The following is a 21,084-nucleotide window of genomic DNA, read 5'->3' as shown; positions in this document are numbered from 1 at the left end:
CATATATATATACAGTTATTGTCACCCTCAAGATACTCTGCACCTCTATCCCTACAACACTCCATTTGAATTTTCAATCAATGGAAACAGTGCTGTAAGTCTTCCTATGTTAGTGTGCCATTTATTTATTTATTTTTCACTGCTTCAACAGGCTGAAATCTTGTTCCTTTTGTACAGATTTGACCTTGGGAAATAGATAAAAGTCACATGGTGCGAAGCCACATGAATAAGGTGGGATTCTAACACTGATATGCTGTACTTCACTAGAAACCTCTTAACAGATGATGCAATGTGAGCATGTGCATGTTCTTGATGCAGAATCCATGACCTGCTCTTCCACAATTCGGGTAATTTTTTTATTATTTTCTCGTGGAGTTGAGCAACAAACTTAAGGTAGTAATGTAGATCAATAGTTTGACCTTTAGGGACGCCGTGAAGACTTACAATTCATATATATATATATATATAATGGAAGGAAACATTCCACGTGGGAAAAATTTGTGGATGGATATGTGCGTGTGTGCGAGTGTATACCTGTCCTTTTTTCCCCCTAAGGTAAGTCTTTCCGCTCCCGGGATTGGAATGACTCCTTACCCTCTCCCTTAAAACCCACTTCCTTTCGTCTTCCCCTCTCCTTCCCTCTTTCCTGATGAGGCAACAGTTTGTTGCGAAAGCTTGAATTTTGTGTGTATGTTTGTGTTTGTTTGTGTGTCTATCGACCTGCCAGCGATATAGATATATATATATATATATAAAAAATCATCATTGCTTTAAGTCTTACTCTCGGTGAAATTGGGCCCTTGCAGTACATGAATTAGTAGTTACTTTCTGGATCATAAGTGAAAAATCAAGATTTTTGTCATGTTCTCTCTCTTTTCAGAAATTATGATCATTTTCAATGGTATTCAAAGTGTCACAAACACTTCTCTCATGTTAAATGAGTTATGTAAAATCTCTTGCAGATTCTTTGTTGATTTTTACAGTTTCAGCAATTGATCAGATATTCAACCATTGTTCAGATCAAATCACATTACCTACTTTTTCTATACCATTATTCATTTCTGATGTTGAAGGGCGTCCCGGGCCTGAGTCATCGTCAATGTCTTCTTGGCCATTTTGGAAATCCTTGAATGACTAAAAAAACTCGCTTACATGACAAACGGTCTTCATCGTACACTTCTTCTAGTGAAAGTTGGGTTTTACTAACAGTTTTTCTGTGTTTCATGTGAAGCTTAACAACGGTTTTTTTGGTGAAATAAAATAACCGCTTTTAAACAAACGAAGAGCATGGCCACACTGATTTGTCTACAGACACCAGAGATGCTGCATTTGACTGAGAAGGCTTCACTCTTCACAGCTATTCATCTTTCATCTTTGGTACGTGCATACTTACTCTGTAAAGCATTGAATCTGTTATTTTATAGCCACACCTCATAAGTGCCTTTTGTGATGCACCCAACCCAAATGTCTGTTGCATGTAGTTCCATTCACAATATTTACACAGAAACTAATGGGGACAAAGCATGACACTCGTCTCCAGTTCTTGTCACGTATGATATTCTTAGGAACGCTGTTCTTATGCTGAGTTACCTGGCTGAGGACATGCACTATTACTTGTAGGCATGTTAGACAGACAGCCTTGATATACCAACAAATTGGGCAAATTCATTCAGAGTGTGATCATTAGCATGTCAAAACTAGGCAGCCACTTCCTGCCAGTCTGTCACATTGTCACGTCAACCCGTCTTACTGCACTGATTCCATATAACTGACATGTGTATATAGAGAGCACATGATTGCCGTGACTCACATCTGAGATGAAGGGTCATATAACCACATGGTACCAGTTCTGTAATATCTACAGTGCCCCAAAGAAACCAGTGAGCCCTTTTAAGGCGATGACTAATATGATATCTTTTCCAGTGATCTTACATTACTTTGATACTTAAACGGTGAGCATATTTCATTTACATATGCAAAAAAATTATATGTGTTATTAGTATGATTTCTGAGTTAACGATCTGTAAGTCCATCCTCATATGATTAGATCCACTGTAGCAAATAAATTAGAAAATGAAGTTAGAAAATCGTGGTGCGTATCAACAAAAATAATTATATAAACTTAAAAAAACTACTTACTCAGTTTTGATATCAAAGCAATTTGTTTCCTTACAGAAGTTCATATATTACGTTAATGAGTGTATTACATATTTGCATTTCTTCTATATCTTAATTTCAGTAAACTAACTTAAATGCAACAAATGTGTTTTGTAAGCTACTTCTTGGGTTGTTTGTGTTTAGTGTAATCCAGGCATGCATTAAAGCAGATGCATGTGAGAAACTCCCAAAAACTTCTCTCACTCTGACCCGTGGAAATGATTAACAGCATATGACTCTTCTAAGATGTTCGTTTTTTTCCAGATTTGACATGTTGTAGAATTTGTTATTCCCTGACAGACTGTGTAGTAATCAGTAGGAATTGCCAAGGTGCTGACTTCTGGAAATGACAATTTATGCTCATGAAATATAACTTGTTTCCTTCTCTTCTGATGTAGAAAACAGTATTTTCTCTTCTCATTGAAGCATTGATGTTTATGGATGAACACAAGTAAAGTATACCATGCCCTTTGAGTCTGCTACATTCATTCTACCATGTTTAATTGAATGTAGTCTCAGCAGGCTGCCACAAGTCTTGTTTGTGTATAGGCAAAAGGTAAAGTATTGCTGTTACCATGTTGAGCAGCAAGGAGCACGGATATTGGCACAAGAATTGGGAGCCAGGTGTTCTACAGTCATGATAATATTGTGCTTATCAAGGAGAAGAGGGACGGGCACAAAAGTGGTAACAGCATCTGGCAACACTGTTGGCCTGATCCTTTTTCTGCAGCAGTGATAAAGACAGGTATGAGGAGGTTAACTAGAAAGGTTGAGCCAACATGAAGACTGCCACTGTACTAAGGAAATGATTTCATTTTCTGTGAACAGTTTGACAGCCAAATGCGAATTCTACCTTGATCGCTAGTTTCATAGTATTTTGCATGATACTTGACAGTGCTAAATCTACATCCTACCCTACTCCTTGAAAATTTTTATGGTATCCTGCAAATTATCACATTTTAGGGCAACAATGTATGGAGAAACAAATTGTAACAAGAAATTACCACACCAGTCAAAAATGAATTGTTGGAAAAACTGTGTATAAGTAGATATGTCTTGCAGTTTTGCTATACTGAAGATTCTCTTGTTGCCAAAAGCAGTGCTTTTGAAAAGCTAGCATATTGTGGCTTAGATACCTAACTTCTTGTATATGTGCATCTGTATATGTCTCTTAATACCTATCTTTAAACTATACTAAATGAATTTTTTTCCTCAACAGTTTATGCTTCCAGGAATCAAAGGAACGCCGCCTAATCCTGAAACAGTGGCTAGGCGAGAACGAAAAATGGTAGAAACATTGAATGAAGTAGAAGAGATCTGGCTGAACAACAAATCATATTTGGCTGGAGACAAAATCAGTATTGCTGATCTTCTTGGAGCATGTGAGATTGAGCAAACTAGTGAGTATTACCTTGTGGAACACCAATAGTGAAGACTGGACATTTAGTTAAAAGAATGTAAATAATATGTGTAAATAATTGTTTAATGGTTGAAAATGAGTAGTTATAAGAAAGGGGATGAAAAAGAGATCTCTGTCACTCACTCCTACTCTACAGGGATCAAGAGGGCTCAGCCAATTGGGGGAAATCTGATGCTCTCTTCTGTAAACACTCGCTACAGATAATGCATCCTCTTCCATTACTCTCTTTTATTGTTGTTTCTTGAAAATGAATCCTGTGGGTCGCACTGCAGTTATTAAAGATTTTCTACTACAAATTGCATATATTTTTCTTTGTTTCTGTTTCAGTTCGTAACTAATGAATGTTTCTTAAGATTTCATGGGTAAGTTATGAAGTAATACACTCTAAGAAGGGGAAAAGAGAGCGAGGGGGGAAGGAGGGGGGAGGAAGAGAGGGAGAGGGAGATGCTCCACGAAAAAATTATTCAGATGAGACAGAAATCGATAGGTGTGATGTAAATGTACAAACGAACAAGTGGTTACAATTTCAGAAAAAGTGGATAATTTATTAAAGAGAAAGAGCTTCACAAACTGAGCAAGTCAATAATGTATTGATCCACCTCTGGCCCTATGCAAGCAGTTATTCAACTTTGCATTGGTTGACAGAGTTGTTGACTGCCCCCGTGAGGGATATCATGCCAAATTATGTCCAATTGCCATGTTAGATCATCAAGATCCTGAGCTTGTTGGAGGGACCTGTCCATAATGCTCTGAACATTCTCAACTGGGCAGAGCCCCAGTGACCGTGCTGACCAAGGTAGGGTTTGGCAATCACGAAACCAAGCAGTAGAAACTCTCGCAGTGTGCAAATCAGCATTTCCTCCCTGGAAAGTAAGCCTAGGATGACTTACCATGAAGGGCAACAAAATGCAGTGTAGAATATATCTGTGCTGTAAGGATGCCACAGATGACGACCAAAGGGGACCCACTATTAATAGAAATGGCAGCCCGGACCATCACTCCTGGTTGTCAGGCCGTATGGTGGACAACAGTCACGTTGGTATCCCACTGCTATCCAAGATGCCTCTAGACATGTCTTTGCTGGTTATCTGGGTTTATTTTGAAGCAGGACTCATACTGAAGACAAATCTACTCCAGTCAACTAGATTCCAGGCTGAGAACATGTCTGTAGATGCACCGGAAAGGGGTGGGATACCAACCTTACTGTTGCTTGCCATACAGTACAACAGCCAGGAGTGATTGTCTGGGGTGTCATTTCTTTTCATAGCAGGACCCCCATGATTATCTGCAACACCCTCACAGTACAGCGGAACACTGATGATATTCCACAATCTGTTCTGTTGCCCTTCATGGCAAACCATCCTGGGCTTACATTTCAGCAAGATAACACCCACCTGCACATGGTGAGAGTTTCTACTTCTTGCCTTAGTGCTTCCCAAACCCTACGTTGGCCAACAACGTTTCCAGATTTCTCCCCAATTGAGAATGTTCGGAGCATTATGTGCAGGGCCTTCCAGACAACTCAGAATTTTGACAATCTAATGTGCCAACTGTACAGAATATGGCAAAATACACCTCAGGAGCATATCCAACAACTCTGTCAATCAATATCAATCTGAGTAACTGCTTGCATAAGGATGAGAGGTTTATGAACATGCTATTGACTCGCTCCCTCTCTTGAATAAATCATCATTTTTTTCTGAAATTGTAATCATTTGTGTGCCTGTACATATACATCACATCTACCAATTTCTGTCTGATTTGGATAATTCCTTTGTGATGTGTCTTTTCTTGTGAATAATTTCAAATAAAGTGAAATAGATATATTTTTTTGTGAATAATTTCAAATAAAGTGAAATAGATATAAAGGGTTGTACCCAGTAGCATGCAAAATAACAGCAGGTATAAGTTTCACAAATAAACACTTCATTTGGAGAAGAGAGGAAGATGTGTAGAGTTGTTATACCTCTTAAGTGACAAGGTCTGTGCTGCCTCTCATGATTAATTTCTGTGTTACACATTACTTCTAATGCAACTCCTCAACATTAAAACTGTATTTAATACAAATTATAATAGTAGCATACTAAAGAGATACATTTTATAATTCAATGTGGGCAGATTGTGGTAGCTTTTTAATAACCATGTTTCCAGGAATGGCAGGCTACAATCCTTGTGAGGGGCGTCCAAAACTTGCTGCCTGGTTAGAGCGAGTTCGTCATGACACACTTCCGCATTATGACTCAGTTCATGCAATAGTTAGAAAGGTAACAGAGAAATATGGAGGTGTGGCACCTGCTTCCTTCTCAAAGCTGTGATATTGAGTAACAAATTCTAACATTGAAAAATAATGGTACATGGATTTATTTTTATCTTTAGACTGACTAACGTTTCGGTTATTGAGCACTGTATGTAACAACAGACTACTTAAAGTATTCAAAAATTATATGGGTTGTTATGCCACAATAAAAAAGTTTATTGGCTTATTATAATGTTACACTGGGTTGTAGGGCCTTGTTTATAAGAATATGTAGTTGATTCCATAGGTGCTAACATCTGTGGAGTTGATGTTTGTACTATTTTTGTAGTTTTAAATACCTAAACAGAAAATATACTCAGTTGAAGCATAATTTTGTATCAGTGAAATAAAGTTTTATGCAATACTTCTGCAATATTGTACTGTGTGTTCCTTTGCACTGTGTACATTGTTTTCAGAAGATAGAACAGTTTTTCAATTGCACTCCTGAGGCACTTCTTCCCTTTCTTATGAAGCATTAAGGCAAAATGGTCTGTTTGTTTTTCAGTTGAGGGAATATCACTACTGAAAGGGCAATCCTGGGCAGTACATTGGCTGACCTAAGGTCACTGGAAAACATAAATCAAGTGGACTGTGTAGCAATGGAACTTGGCCCTCACATTATGAATAATTTCAGTTCTGTCATTCCTTTCTTAGGGTGAATTAGTTTTGTTTGTAGGAATTGGGGGTATCAGGCTCAGTTCGAGACAAAGTTCCACCACAAACAAAAATCCTTGGAGATTGTTCATACTGAATGTTGGAAACTGAAAGACTGCAATTAAATGGTGGGAACTGAGGTATGTTCAAAAACGTGTGGACAGTTATTATCAAACAAATAATCATTTTGCACTTCTTTTCAAATTTATTTTTCTTGGAACCATGAGCATGAGATTGTTGTGGTGTTCACATTACTGTTTTAATTTGTAAGAAATTATGTAAAAATAATCTTTCATCCAACAGTGATAACATACAGAGGAGGTGTGTTTTCACATTCAGTATGGTATACTGGAACATATTGATAAAGGCACCCTGTTACTACTTTGTTGATATGACTTGAGACATGATAACTCTGATTTTCACCAGAGGTATAACTCAGAGACAGAAATAGGAGCTGGAGTTACTTTCTTTAATATTTTCTTTTCATAATAACAATCAATGCTGATCTGCACCAGCACAGATGGATTCAATCAGGTGAGCTATGAATATCTTGGGTATGTATTATCAGTCAAAACGAGAAAGATCCAGCACCTAAATAGTTACATTGACACTGATCTAGTTGCAAAGTGTCCCAAGTGAATTCTGAACATGTTAAATTCCAAGTACCATGTGAACTATGATACGTGTGTGGTACCCTCACCTTGTAGCATGTTATCCTCCAGAAGTGAGCTTCATTTTTTATTTATTCCCATTTACCCATTGCACCAGCAAAAGTGAGAGAATCTTATTACCATACCTTCAGGTTGTCAAAGAACTGTTTTGGCATTTTTTGCTGAGGAACTGTGTCATACATGTCGCCCCTTATGCAAGTATATATGTTATACACTGCCTATGAGATATTTTGTCTGTTCTGAGGACTCAGAGCATGCCAGGCTGCTTTGTGAATGTTAACACCTCATTGGTGGAGGCTGGTGGTTCAGGTTGGTGCTTGCGTCTCTATTGTGTGCAGCTCTATGGACTGAAGATTGATGTCGCTACTTCTGAGGAAGGACGCAAGTCTCACTGAGTGATGAGGGAGCCATTTACAACTACAGTTAAGTTCCGTGAGCGTTTATGCCGCATATCAGGCAACTATTTAAGGTAACCTTGTCATATTCCATCCAGGCCTGGAGTGAGGAAAATTTATTGTCTTCATGCCTCCATCATTCCCTAATCCCATCTCTTACATTAAAAATAATTTGTCCATTTTGGGTGCAGCAACTGTAAAACATGAAGGAGAAACCATAGAACAGATGACCACCAACAGCTGGAAGAAATTTTTTATTTTATTTTTTATTTATTATTTTTCTAAATTTTATTTTATTCTAGAATGGAACTGATATTGGAGGTATGTCCATTATCAAGTGGCAAGCAGGTAACCATTAATGTAGACAATGCACGTATGAGGGTTGCCCAGAAAGTAATGCACCACACTTTATTTCTCAGCTGAAAACAATGCCAGGAATGCAAAAACATTATGTATGTATTATTTGAAGTCTCCTGAGTGAGCGCGCCAAGTTTCCATCACTTCCGACAGTGTAGCTGCAGGACAGTTTCAAAATGGTGTCTGTAGGTAATATACATCACAAGCAATGTGCCGTCATTGAATTTCTCACTGCAGAGAAAGGAACTGTGGGAAATATTCAAAAACACTTGTGCAAAGTCTATGGAGCATCTGCTGTTGACAGAAGTACGGTTAGTCACCGTCCACAGCTGTCACACCTGATATGTTGCAGCCAGCTGATGATGTCATTCGCGAGGACAGATGCATTATGACTCAGCAGTTGGAAGACATTTTGAGGACAATGAAGGGGTGATCGACACAGTGAAGCACTGGCTCTGCCACCAGAACAACGATTGGTACAGACAGGGCACACATGCCCTTGTTTCGTGCTGGTTGGTTGGTTGGTTGGTTTGGGGAAGGAGACCAGACAGCGTGGTCATCGGTCTCATCGGATTAGGAAAGGATGGGGAAGGAAGTCGGCCGTGCCCTTTCAGAGGAACCATCCCGGCATTTGCCTGGAGTGATTTAGGGAAATCACGGAAAACCTAAATCAGGATGGCCGGACGTGGGATTGAACCGTCGTCCTCCCGAATGCTTCGTGCTGGAGGAAGGCCATAGAATGGGATGGAGATTATGTGGAAAAATAGGGTGTGTAGATAAAACACATTTCTTTTGTGTGTGTAATTCTCATTATGTTCAATAAAGAATTGTTGAAGAAAAAAATGTGGTGCATTACTTTCTGGGCAACCTTTGTACATTAAACGTGAAGAGATGTGGAAAATTTGTCACGTCATGCTGGATACATGCACATTTTTTGCATTAATAAGTGTGTTGTACTACTTCATAATGAATTCTCCTTTCATCTCTTATGTTATTCTCACAATCCCTACACAATATAAAGGATAATCCATCTGTAGTTTCAAATGAGATTATCTCAAAAACTATACATTGGGTAAAAATAGTGGGTAAGACAAGTTCATAAGCTCAAAGGGGGACATCAAATGATACTACATGTGACCTCCAGCTCCCGCCCCCTTGGGTGAGGTGGGGGGCAACTTTTAAATCTTAAATGGGGACACCCATTTTTTTATTGCAGACTCGGATTCTCCATAAAAAAGTAATCAAGTTTTGTCTGAAACATTTTTTAAACCATTCAGATGGTGCTGAAATCGAGAAAAAAGTAAAATTGAGGAAGAACTCTGATATATTTAGAATTATCCAAGAATGACGCATCAAATCAATAAAAAATGCGCGCCAATTCTTTCGTTACACCAAATTAAGCTATTTTTGTACAAAATGTACTGTATCCTACTTTTAGCGTTACCCACAAACGATGACATGGACATAGTAGAATGATGGTCCCATGGGGTGCTTCATTAGTGTGAGTTTCCTTGCCTCTCACATGTTGCGGTGCTTCATTAGTGTGAGTCCCCTTGCCTCTCACATTTTGGGGTGCTTTATTAATGAAATTGGCCATGAAGAAATTGTTCAAAATTATCCCCTTTTGCTTCAATGCATAAAGGCAACCGTCTGCGAAAGTTGTCCACAGTTTTGAGCAGCACATCCTGTGGTATGGCTGCGTATGCTCTTCGAATGCGTTGCCCCATATAGTTTCGGGTTGTGGGCTGTCTCTCATAAACAATATTTTTTAAATAACTCCACAAGAAAAAATCAGGAGATGTTAGGTCTGTGAATGTGGAGGCCACTGAATTGGCCTGCCACATCCTATCCACTGACCAGGGTACCGTAAATTTAAAATGTTCTGCACATTTTTGAAATAATGGGGAGCTGCTCCATCCTGTTGGAACCACATTCGTTGCCTAGTTTCTAAATCAACATCTTCCATTAACTCCAACAAATCATCATGGAGAAGTTGTAAATAAGATTCCCCAGTAACATCTCGGTCAAAAAAATATAGTTCTATCAAGTAACCATTTAAAATTCCATGCCAGACCATTAACGACCATTTGTGTTGATTGTCAACGGGTCTGTGCCAGTGTTGATTGACAGGGGACCAATAATGACAATCATGATGATTTAATTTGCCCCTGTTTTTGAATGTTGCTTCATCAGTGAACATAACATATCTAAAAAAATCATTGTCACCTCTTATCATTTGCAAGGCCCATTGGCAGAAATACACATGTATTTGCATATCTTTTGGGGTTAATGCCTGTGTCAGTGTGATGTGATACACAAGATATTTATGTGCCTTCAAAATCCTCAAAACAGTTTATTTTGGTATTCTAGTTTGTCTCTGAATCGCACAACTACTCATTTCAGGATCCAGTTGAACACAGGTGAGAAGGGTACGAGCATCATTTTCGTTGTATTCACGATGGCGAGGTGGACGGTGCATGTATCCATTTCGAGCTCATTGAGCGCAATTTCGAAGAATGTTTTCACTTGGATGTTGTGTGTTTGAGAAACAATCTGCATACAATTGCACAGCTGCAGTGTAATTGTATTGCATTCACCTAAAATTAACATCATATCAACACTCTCTGTAGGAGGATAGCGAGCCATGTTTCGCTAAAGAAAAATTTACTTTTGTCAGTTGATGTTTATGGTTCACAATCTGAAAGTGAAGTGATGTCTGATCGCATTGCACCAACCTTTATACTGAGTCATAATTAGCAGTTTGGCCACGGTAGTTCCACAGTTGGGTGAGTAATGCAATTGTGGAGAGCTCACTAACAAGATTTTCGTACCATTCCACCTCCCTCCATCAAAAAATGTGGCAGGTAGGATACATTTTGTAAAAAAAAATTAGCTTAATTTGGCCTAATGAAAGGATGGTGCACATTTTGTATTGATGCGATGCATCCTTCTCAGATCATGCTAAATAAATTGGAGTTCTTCCCCAATTTTAGTTTTTCTGGATTTCAGCACCATCTGTCAATGATTTAAAAAATGTTTCAGACAAAACTTGATTAAATTTTTATGGAGAATCAGAATCTGCAATAAAAAATGGGGGTTTCCATTTAAGATTGGAAGTTCCCCCCCCCCCCCCCCCCTCCCCGCCCCACCCAAGGGGGCAGGGGCTGGGGGTCATGTGTAGTATCATTTGATGTCCCTCTTTGGACTTACCAACTTGTCTTACCCACTATTTTTACCCGATATATAGTTTACGAGATAATCTCATCTGAAACTTCAGATGGACCACCCTTTATATGATGAAAGAAGTTTGTGACAAAGTGGGTTGACAACTACATCCTACTTTGTATGCACTCCTATTTCATATATTAAGGTCTCTATAAAATTTTTGCTTACTTTCTTTTCCAAATTCTTCATGTTCATACATTAATCACATTATGCTAATTAACAAGATTATAGAACCAAATCCCCATCCCCCTCCACAGAAAACTTTATTATTCAAGTCGCTCAGTTTGTTATTCTGCTTGCAATGATTTGTCAAAAATGATGGAAATCAAAAGTTACTGCAGTTATAAAATTTTGTACATCTTGCTACAGGGAAAAACCTATGAGCTAATAGGTAAATTAGGAAGGAAAGTGGCCACTTCCAAATTAAAGAGCTATTTGTCCTCTTTTTCGGTAAAGTATGTACATTGACCCAAATTTAATTAGTTTAATAGATATTGTTAATTAAATATTTCACCTGGTCCAAACTCCCACTGCCAGTTATAGCCAAACTACTGTAAATTTCTGGGATCTGTTGATATATTTTGATTGCCTTATTTTTCTGAATCTATTGACATACATATTAATGAGCAAGCGTCCTTAATTAAAAACTACTGGCTTTTGATAATTAATTTTAACATACAAGATGGATCCGATGGTCATAATCCCAGGATTCCCATCGCATAGAAATAAATTAGTACTGTACACTTTAATAGATCCTGCTCATGAGAAATAATATACAGACAAAATATAATGACAAAATCAATAGCCAATAAAAGATGAACTTATTGGCTTATAGAATTTGTAAATTGTTATGAATTAACAAAGTTCAGTAATATTCTGGAGCAAGTCTTCATAAGGTCCAAGTGCACACCATTTTAGGGCATTCTGTTCAATCTGCTCTGAAGTTTTTGTCTAGTGTAGCTTCAGGCTAGCTGGTATATATTTTAGCCCAGCCTTGGGAACCGTTTATGTTGCACCTCCATTCATTTAATGTTGGCTGAGAGTACATATTTCATAGTTATGAGCAATAGACACCAAAATGTGTGTTTTTGTTCAGAATAATAATATTTGTGACTGTGGTAACAGTTCTCTGACTTCGTTGATTTTTTTTAAGCAAATTATGATCACTTTATCTGTACTTTATGTACATTTGCATTCTGAAGAAATAACTGTTAAGCTTTGCATGTGCCCATACTATCTAGCTGTTTGTAAATATTATTAGAGTCTATAAGAGACCTGGTCATCACCAGTAGGATCTTAAGGATGAGATTAAAGATTGGCTAACTTCCAATTTTGAACTTAAAAAAAGAAGCTTCTGGCTATTCATTTTAAGTATAGATTCTACATCAGCGTTTTCAGGTGGTGATCCACTGAAACTGCGCAGCTACCATATGCTTATACCACAAGAGATAGGTTTAGTTACGTAAGTAGGATTGTTGCAGTCTTCCTCAAGTAATAGTTACATTATTTATCCATCCCTAGTTTTATGAGAACAATGTTTCATTTCTTCATTCTCTTGGGATTCTCTGTCATAGTTTCATTTGTAAAGTTTGGATGGTAGGAGACGAGGTACCGGCTGAAGTAAAGCTGTGAGGACAGGGTGTGAGCCATGCTTGGGTAGCTCATATGGTAGAGCACTTGCCCGTGAAAGGCAAAGATCCCGAGTTCGAGTCTCAGCCTCGCATGCAGTTTTAATCTGCCAGGAAGTTTCACATCAGCGCACACTCCACTGCAGAGTGAAAATCTCATCCTGGATACAGTCCAGATGGTTATAATTAAACTTTCCTTATTTAACACATTATAACAAGGAAACTAATTACTGTACACGTACCAGACTTGGTAGCATTAATGCAAAATCAATTCGATTGAAAGACTTTTAAATGTGCTTCTATGGTACGTCATACCATTAGATACTGTTACCATTACTGTTACAAAAGTGGCTTAATATGGCGCCTATCAGTAACCAGAAGAGTCTGAAAGCACAGGATTGCATTCTGCACAGCAGAACGAAGCATGTCCGTAGGTATGCTGGCTACCTCTCTTGATATGCTGTGCTTCTGATCAGCATCTGCATGAATGTTTGTTCCCCCAGTAAACCCTGTCCTTCAGGTAGCCCCACAACCAGAAATGACAAGGAGTGAGATCATATGATCGTGCCGGCCAAGTGTTTGGAAACCATTTGCTGATAATTCGATCATTTACAAATGTGTTTCATAGAAGCAGGTGAACTTCACGATTGATGTGCAGTGGGCCCCATATTGCATGAAAACTGTTGAGTTCAATGCATCTCTCTCCTGTAGGGCAGGGATGACATGCTGGTGAAGCATATTGCAGTAACACTGGCCAGTCACACTGTGTGTCTTTGGTCCTTGAGTGCCATCCTGTTCAAAAAAACAGTGGGCCAGTGATGAACATAGCCATGAAGCCACACTATACGATGACATGTTCACCATACAGAGGGGCTTCATGCACAGTTACTGGAGGTGGATATCCCCACACTTGGCAATTCTGTGGGTTTACCTCATCTATCAGGGAAAAATGTGCTTCACCTGTTCATAGAATGGTCCAGGGCCAGCCATCGTCAACTTCAATCCTTGCAAGCAAGTGGAGAGTGAAGTCAACACATTGTTGTGCATCCTGCGGTGCAAGCTGCTGTACAATATGGATCTTGTTCGGATGGCATTTGAGAATGGTTCTAAGCACTTTCCATGTAGTGGACCATGGGATGTTGAACTGTTGAGACACAGCATGGGTGCTGCCTGACAATTGGGAATTGTGCACATCATTGCCTGCCACAGCAACAGCAGTTTCACCAACCAGCTGTGGTGCAACCAGTCGTTGGCCTCTTCCTGGAGCGACACCCAGTTCTCCAGTTGATTCGAACTTCTTCGTTATGCTTTGCACAGCAAGTGGAGAAAGAAGACCATTCCAAAATCCTTTCAGGTGGCGATATTCTTGAAGTGCAGCTGCAGCATTACTGTTGTTTTGATAATAGAGCTTCACCAATAATGCCCTGCTCCTTTTGTCCAAGCTCATGGTGACACGTCAACAAGTGCACTGCAACTGGTCGAATGTGTGAGACTATGAATCACGGTGACTCGTCACGGCACCTGGTGGCCATAGTTGGAACTGGACGATGGTGCTATTGATGCATGGAAATCATGCTACCAAGTTTGGTACTCAGACAGTAATTAGGTTCTGTATTATAACATGTTAAATATGAAAAGTTTAATTATAACCACACAGTATCATAGATCACACTACTGTCCTGCATGTAGTTTCCTTAACAGGTGCACTGCTCTTCCCATACTGTTGATTAGTTTTTTGTAATTTCATATCAGTTTTTGGTATTACCCTTTGATGTTAAAATGATTGAACAGCCTCCTCAAGTTTACTACACAAATCAAAAAAAGTTTTGCGTCACCTCAGTTCCGAGAATTCCAGAACCTGCGCAGGAAATTGAAATAGATATCAACATAAACATTTCCATCCTTTTTATTGCTCATGAAAACCACACGTTGCATGTTGTACCACCATACAGTGAGACCTTCAGAGGTGGTGGTCCAGATTGCTGTACACAGCGGTACCTCTGATACCCAGTAGCACGTCCTCTTGCATCGATGCATGCCTGCATTCATCATGGCATACTGTCCACAAGTTCAGCAAGGCACTGTTGGTCCAGATTGTCCCACTCCTCAATTGCAATTCGGCGTGGATCCTTCAGAGTGGTTGGTGGGTCACATCGTCCGTAAACAGTGCTTTTCAATCTATCGCAGGCATGATCTATAGGGTTCATGTCTGGAGAACATGCTGGCCACTCTAGTCGAGCGAAGTCATTATCCTGAAGGAAGTCATTCACAAGATATGCATGAGGGGAGCATGAATTGCCAAAATGCTGCCAATATGGTTGCACTATCGGTCAGAGGATGGCATTCATGTATTGTACAGCAATTACAGCGCCTTCCATGACCACCAGTGGTGTACATTGGCCCCACATAATGCCACCTCAAAACAACAGGGAACCTCCACCGTGCTGCACTTGCTGGACAGTGTGTCTAAGACGTTCATCCTGACTAAGTTGCCTTCAAACACATCTCCGATGATTGTCTGGTTGAAGGCATATGCTACACTCATTGTTGAAGAGAACGTGATGCCAATCCTGAGCTCTCCATTCAGCATGTTGTTGGTCCCATCTGAACCGTGCTGATGGTGTCGTGGTTGCAAAGATGGACCTCGCCATGGACGTCGGGAGTTAGGTTGCATGTCATGCAGCCTATTGCGCACAGTTTGAGTCATAACATGACGCCCTGTGGCTGCACGAAAAGCATTACTCAACATGGTGGCATTGTTGTCAGGGTTCCTCTGAGCCATAACCTGTAGGTAGCTGTCATCCAATGCAGTAGTAGTCCTTGTGCAGCCTGAACGAGACATGTCATCAACAGTTCGTATCTCTCTGTATCTCCTCCATGTCTGAACAACATTGTTTTGGTTCACTCCGAGATGCCTGGAATCTTCACTTGTTGGGAGCCCTTCCTGGCATAAAGTAACAATGCGGATACAATTGAACCATGGTATTGATCGTCTAGGCATGGTTGAACTACAGACAACATGAGCTGTGTAACTCCTACCTGGTGGAATGGCAATCAGACCCCCTCCATATAATAGGTACTGCTCATGCATGGTTGTTTACATCTTGGTGTGGGTTTAGTGACATCTCTGAACAGTCAAAGGGACTATGTATGTGATACAATATCCACAGTCAATGTCTATCTTCATGAGTTCTGGGAACCGGGGTGATGCAAAACTTTTTTTGGTGTGTGTATTAGTGCATTAGCCAGTTTCTGGCTTTTTTTATGAGCATTATTTTACTTTTATCTACATTCAAAGTGAGATGCCATTCAGTATACAAAGTAGAAAAACTGCCATTTTGTATTTCCTCGCATTCATAAGAAAGTACTTTTCTATAGGCTAGTCTCACCAGCAAACTGTCTGAGTATTTGAATTATCCTTCATTAGAGCACAGTCACTCGTACTTTTCTCTCTCTGTTGGACCATTCACAGTCCAGTACAACATACTATAATTGGATTTTTTTTTCCAAATTAGTGCTGTACTTGAGAATATTTTCAAAATTATTGTATTTCGTTTCTCAGTTAACGGTGTGGTATAGTGGTAAATACTTTTAAGAAATCTGGGAAGTTGTCCTCTGACTGTTCACCAAAATGATTTTTTTTTTGCATAGGTATTTTCTGAACCTGTGCTGATTCTTTGGGAGAAGATTATTTTCTTCAAGTATTGTCATTATATTTGAACTTACAAAATACTATAGAGTACTGCAACATGCATTGAGAAGGTACACTGGACTATAAATCTTTGGATCTGTCTTACAAATACAATTTATCTGTGCTCTTTTTAGCTACATGAAGCCAACAGTTCCCTTTCCTTTCCAGAAGCATTTAAAAAAGACAACACAGTTACAGTGCTGCTACATCTAGATGTGGCATTTTTGAAATTTGGGCCAAACCATCTGTCTCTAAGTTGGCCCTGAAACTGACTTCGATTGTTTCATTGTACAAAATACACTACATGTCACAATTAGCGCACAGCTTACAGCTTGTGCTGTGCTGCCACCACTTATTCATTGCAAGTTTGTCACTAGTGCTTGATGCTATCAGCAACCAAATTGTCACCATCTTCTGTTGTATTTAAATTGCCTCAAAGATGCTAAAAGTTTATAATGAATAAATGTTCTTGTCTAGTTCCTTAATTAATTTGTATCTTACCACCCATTCTTCTTACTCATTGTCTTTGCACATACATGTAAAAAAACCTATATCAGAGAGGGATCCAAGAAGCAGAAGTTATTAGTTCTATCTAAAGAAAGATTATGTGAGAACCTGGAGTGGAGTGGTTTTCTGTGACCCGTAAACTGACTGACACACAGAAAGGCAAGAAGCAGAGTAAGTGTGTGTCCCCTTCCCCATACGATCATGGCATACAGAAATAAACATCACTTAAATTGGTCACATAAACTGTAACTTTGGAATGCTATGAAACAGTAGACAATATTCAATAGTAATTATGTTGAGGCTGCTATTGTGCCACTGCAATATTTGTTTGTAACTACATGAAATAAATTATGTTTGAGTGTTCGATCAACCACTTGGCTATACTGCCACAGTCAGTTCCTGGCTCATTTAACTTTTTACTTAGTTTTGAGAATATCAATATTTGTACAAATATGATCTGTTAAATACTTTTATTTCATGTATTAAGTAAATTTCAAACATTACACTCATTGCCAACAGTCAGAATCACATGAGACTAAGGAAATCAACCTGCAGTCATTCCTGGATTTAAATTCTGAATTTCTTTATGTATGTACACATGTATGTATGCATGCACAGGTATGTAAAGGGCCTGCTGGATTTGCACCCAGGAATCTCCGCAGGCCATTGTAGCTGGTCTAATGTGACTACCACTTCTGTTTCAATGAATTCAAAAATAAAATTTTGGCAATTGATCTGGAGAAAAATCCCATGACTTTTGGTCATACAAAAAAGTCAGTAAACAATGATCAAAATTATCTGTTCAATCATTTATAATCTGATTAAAATTACATATTAATACTTCATGCCTTGGAAATTACAGTTCCTTCTACCGGGGCTCTTAATGCCGCGTGCAGACCGTTGTCCATGCTGATATGTAACAACAAATGTCATTTTCTTGCAGGGTTCGAAGAATAGTCATTGTACACAAATCAAAGTGATAGTTATCAGGTACTAGCTAACAGTCCATCATGGATATCAAAGGTCTCCCATGTTGGCACCCTGACCCTTTTGTTCCACCTAGTGATGGACCATCAGAGAACTGTCAAGTCCCCTATTCCAATGAATTCTTGTTGTTCTCGCTTCTCAGTCCGTGTTTCTCAGTTCTCACTTGCTAATTCAAATGGGAATCACTAGAGGAAAGGTGATGTTCTTTTGAGCACTACTGAGAAAATGTAGAGAACCGGCACTAGAGGCTGACTGCAGAGCAGTTCTACTGTCACCAACACACATTTCATGTAAGCACCATGAAGATAAGATTACAGAGATTAGGGCTCATTCAGAGGCATATAGACAGTTGTTTTTCCCGCATTCTATTTGCCAGTGGAAGAGGAAAGTAAATGACTAGTAGTGGTACAGGGTACCCTCCACTATGCAGTGTATAGTGACTTGCAGAGTATACACGTAGGTGTAGCCCATTTTCTAGAAGATTCTGTGCTAAAGAATATGTACTTTATTATTTGTCTGTAGTTACATTTCTATGAGTGCCTTTGATTGGTTCACAAACAAGATGCAAGATATGGTTCAGTGTTCTGCCTGCCATAGTATGCTTCAAAATTACGAGTGTAACATGTCTTGCTGCCACACAATGTGTACAACTTTAAACTGTACTTGGCAGATTTTGTGCCAACTGATACTGAGAATAGAATAAAAAATTCAAAGGTATTACTTTTCATTACTTTTCAGCCTGCCCACACAGTTTAATCTGTGAATAAAAGAAGACACTGTGGTTTTCTTTTCTTTTTGTTTTTTTGACTGATGTATTTGAGGACAAGCTAAATGTTCCAAGTACGGTCGCAAAAAATTTCATTCTCCTCCTGTAACAAATAAAAAAATTAGAAACGACTGTGCAAAACTTTTTGAACGCCCTTTGTACAATGCTGGTATCAACAAACTGGTCTCTTGTTGAGTAAAATGTGTTTGTTACCAGGGTGACTGTATGGAGAAATAAAGATGTAGAATGTTACTAAAGTGTATTTTATTTAAAAAAAAACCTTAAGAGTTTTCATATAAAAGATTCAGAGACATTACTTTACTTTTCAGCATGCCTTCATAGTTGCTGCTAAGGTCAACATTTTTACACTGTGTAATTAATACAGGGGTTGTTTTACATTTACAGATGAAGCTTTGGCACTAGGGGTCATGTGCAGATTTATTTTGAAGAATTCAGAAGGGTTGGAGTGGGAACAGTGATACCAGGATGGTGAGAAATAGAACAAATCTGAGGAGGGGAATGGTAAGCAGACAGCAAATTTCATCGTACTACCAACCATGAGGATGTATATTGTGTACATTGTGTATAAAATTTGCCATGTTTAAATTACAGTTTGTTTGAATTTATTTATCATTGGAATAGAGCTGACTTCAGAATTGGACAAATACTCAACAATAGTATACATTTCTGCAGGAGACAGTAAAGTCTAGGTAGGGGCAGTGTTTCATGCAGTAGTGTTGTCAACGTTTGCCCTTAAATTTGCTGGGAATTAAAGGGTTTGTGTCAGCTGCTGGTTCTATGCAGCCAATGAGAAAACAGAGGACAGATGACATTTTTGAAAGCAAGAGACAAAGAACTATTATCACATTCTTACATCACTATAGATGCAAAATCCACTATGTATTCGGAGAAGGCAGCTGTGTTCTCAGGTCCCACTGTAGCCACAACAGCGGAAATTGTAAAAAATTCAGAAAAACAGCTGAATATTTGTGACAACCAAGTTTATACATTGTATTGATGCCTGTTTTACTCACAGCACTTTAAGATCTGCTATTAGAACCCACCCTAATCACCACCTCAGAAATCACAACACATTCAGAAGAAATAGCCAAATGCTGTTCATACATAGAAATACTTTCCTCTTTTCTTGCCTCTCATTAGTTAGGTGAAACTATCAACCCACTGATACATGCAACTGACAAGCTGCCAATCTGTGAGCGTTAGAGAGCCACTGCCATCACTTGGCAGTGCCCCAATCGAAACTTTAACCTAGGAGACAAATCAGTGCTAGCAAAAATATTTTTCAAACATAATACTTGAAACATGTCACAATAAATGAAACATGAGTTTCAACAATGGTGCTAAAGCTGTCTCTGCTTTACACCACTGTTGGTTTTCAAGCTTGGCTACAGTTTTAATCCAGTTCAGCTGTAGGGGGCCGAGAAGACAGTGTATTGTTGTCATTCAGTTTGCTTATATTGTCGGTGCTGTAAGAACTGTAAATTGTTGTAGTCAATAGTGGATGCCAATTAAAGTTGTTACTCAGTTGAGGGATATGCAGTTTGACTGGGGCTTGGTAACAATAACGAAAAATTTATCACCAGGCAGTACCAGTTTGTTGCTACCCAACCCCAAGAAGATGGACACATGACCTCGGGCTTGAATATGGCTCATATGAGCAAAAGGGGTTCAGACGTGCACTGCTGCTTAAAACCCTTATGGAAGCATGGATCATTCATGAGACAACCTTATTTAGCCATGATGAAACAGTGAAATTATTAAACAAATAAAGAAATGGATTGTGATTATTAAAATGAAAGACAGTAAGAATATGAGCCCTTAGGATAATAAGGTGGGCTACAACCAAATGATGTCTTTGATTATTTGTTTATTCAAATCACAAACACACTTATTCAAATGGTTGCCTCACAAAAATGTTGCTAAACACAATGTGTATACAAAGAACTGAAATGATTAATGTTGAAGAACGAGCACAGCATTCATAGGCAGTAACAACTGTGAATGCATGGAGCCATGCATCAAATCATGAAAAGTACAATAAAACCTCAAAGTTCAACCAGTGCATCCAAGACTTATGCATTAACAATGTCATCACAGTTGAAACATTCAATAACTATTAGTTGACTATGAGTGTATCCCCTAGCACTCTGGGTTCCAAAATATTTCTAACTCTTAAACTGGTGCACATTGAAATATTCGTAAGTCCCGAACAATACTAAAGCCCAAGCAGCTCTCTGCATGCACGAACCTTACCAAAACCAATCTCACTGACCAAGAGATGAAGATGAAAAAGACCATGTGCTCTATCC

The 21,084-nt window shown here is 38.9% G+C and overlaps 1 protein-coding gene across 2 annotated transcripts in view; it reads left to right on the top strand.

Annotated features, from left to right (window-relative positions):
* LOC124613889 (glutathione S-transferase theta-1-like) overlaps window positions 1-6,237 on the top strand; it is a 116,632-nt gene extending 110,395 nt beyond the window's left edge. For both annotated transcript variants that reach the window (XM_047142654.1, XM_047142640.1), the window contains exons 6-7: window positions 3,377-3,557; window positions 5,729-6,237. In XM_047142654.1, the coding sequence (XP_046998610.1) occupies window positions 3,377-3,557; window positions 5,729-5,892 (345 nt within the window). In that variant the 3' untranslated portion in view covers window positions 5,893-6,237. The remainder of the gene's footprint in view (window positions 1-3,376; window positions 3,558-5,728) is intronic.
* The last annotated feature ends 14,847 nt before the right edge of the window (window positions 6,238-21,084 follow it).

Source organism: Schistocerca americana, chromosome 1 (genome assembly GCF_021461395.2).
Source record: "Schistocerca americana isolate TAMUIC-IGC-003095 chromosome 1, iqSchAmer2.1, whole genome shotgun sequence".
NCBI classification, from domain to species: Eukaryota; Metazoa; Arthropoda; class Insecta; order Orthoptera; family Acrididae; genus Schistocerca; species Schistocerca americana.
Note: the sequence above shows the minus strand (reverse complement) of the source record. Positions and strands in the feature narration are given on the sequence as shown.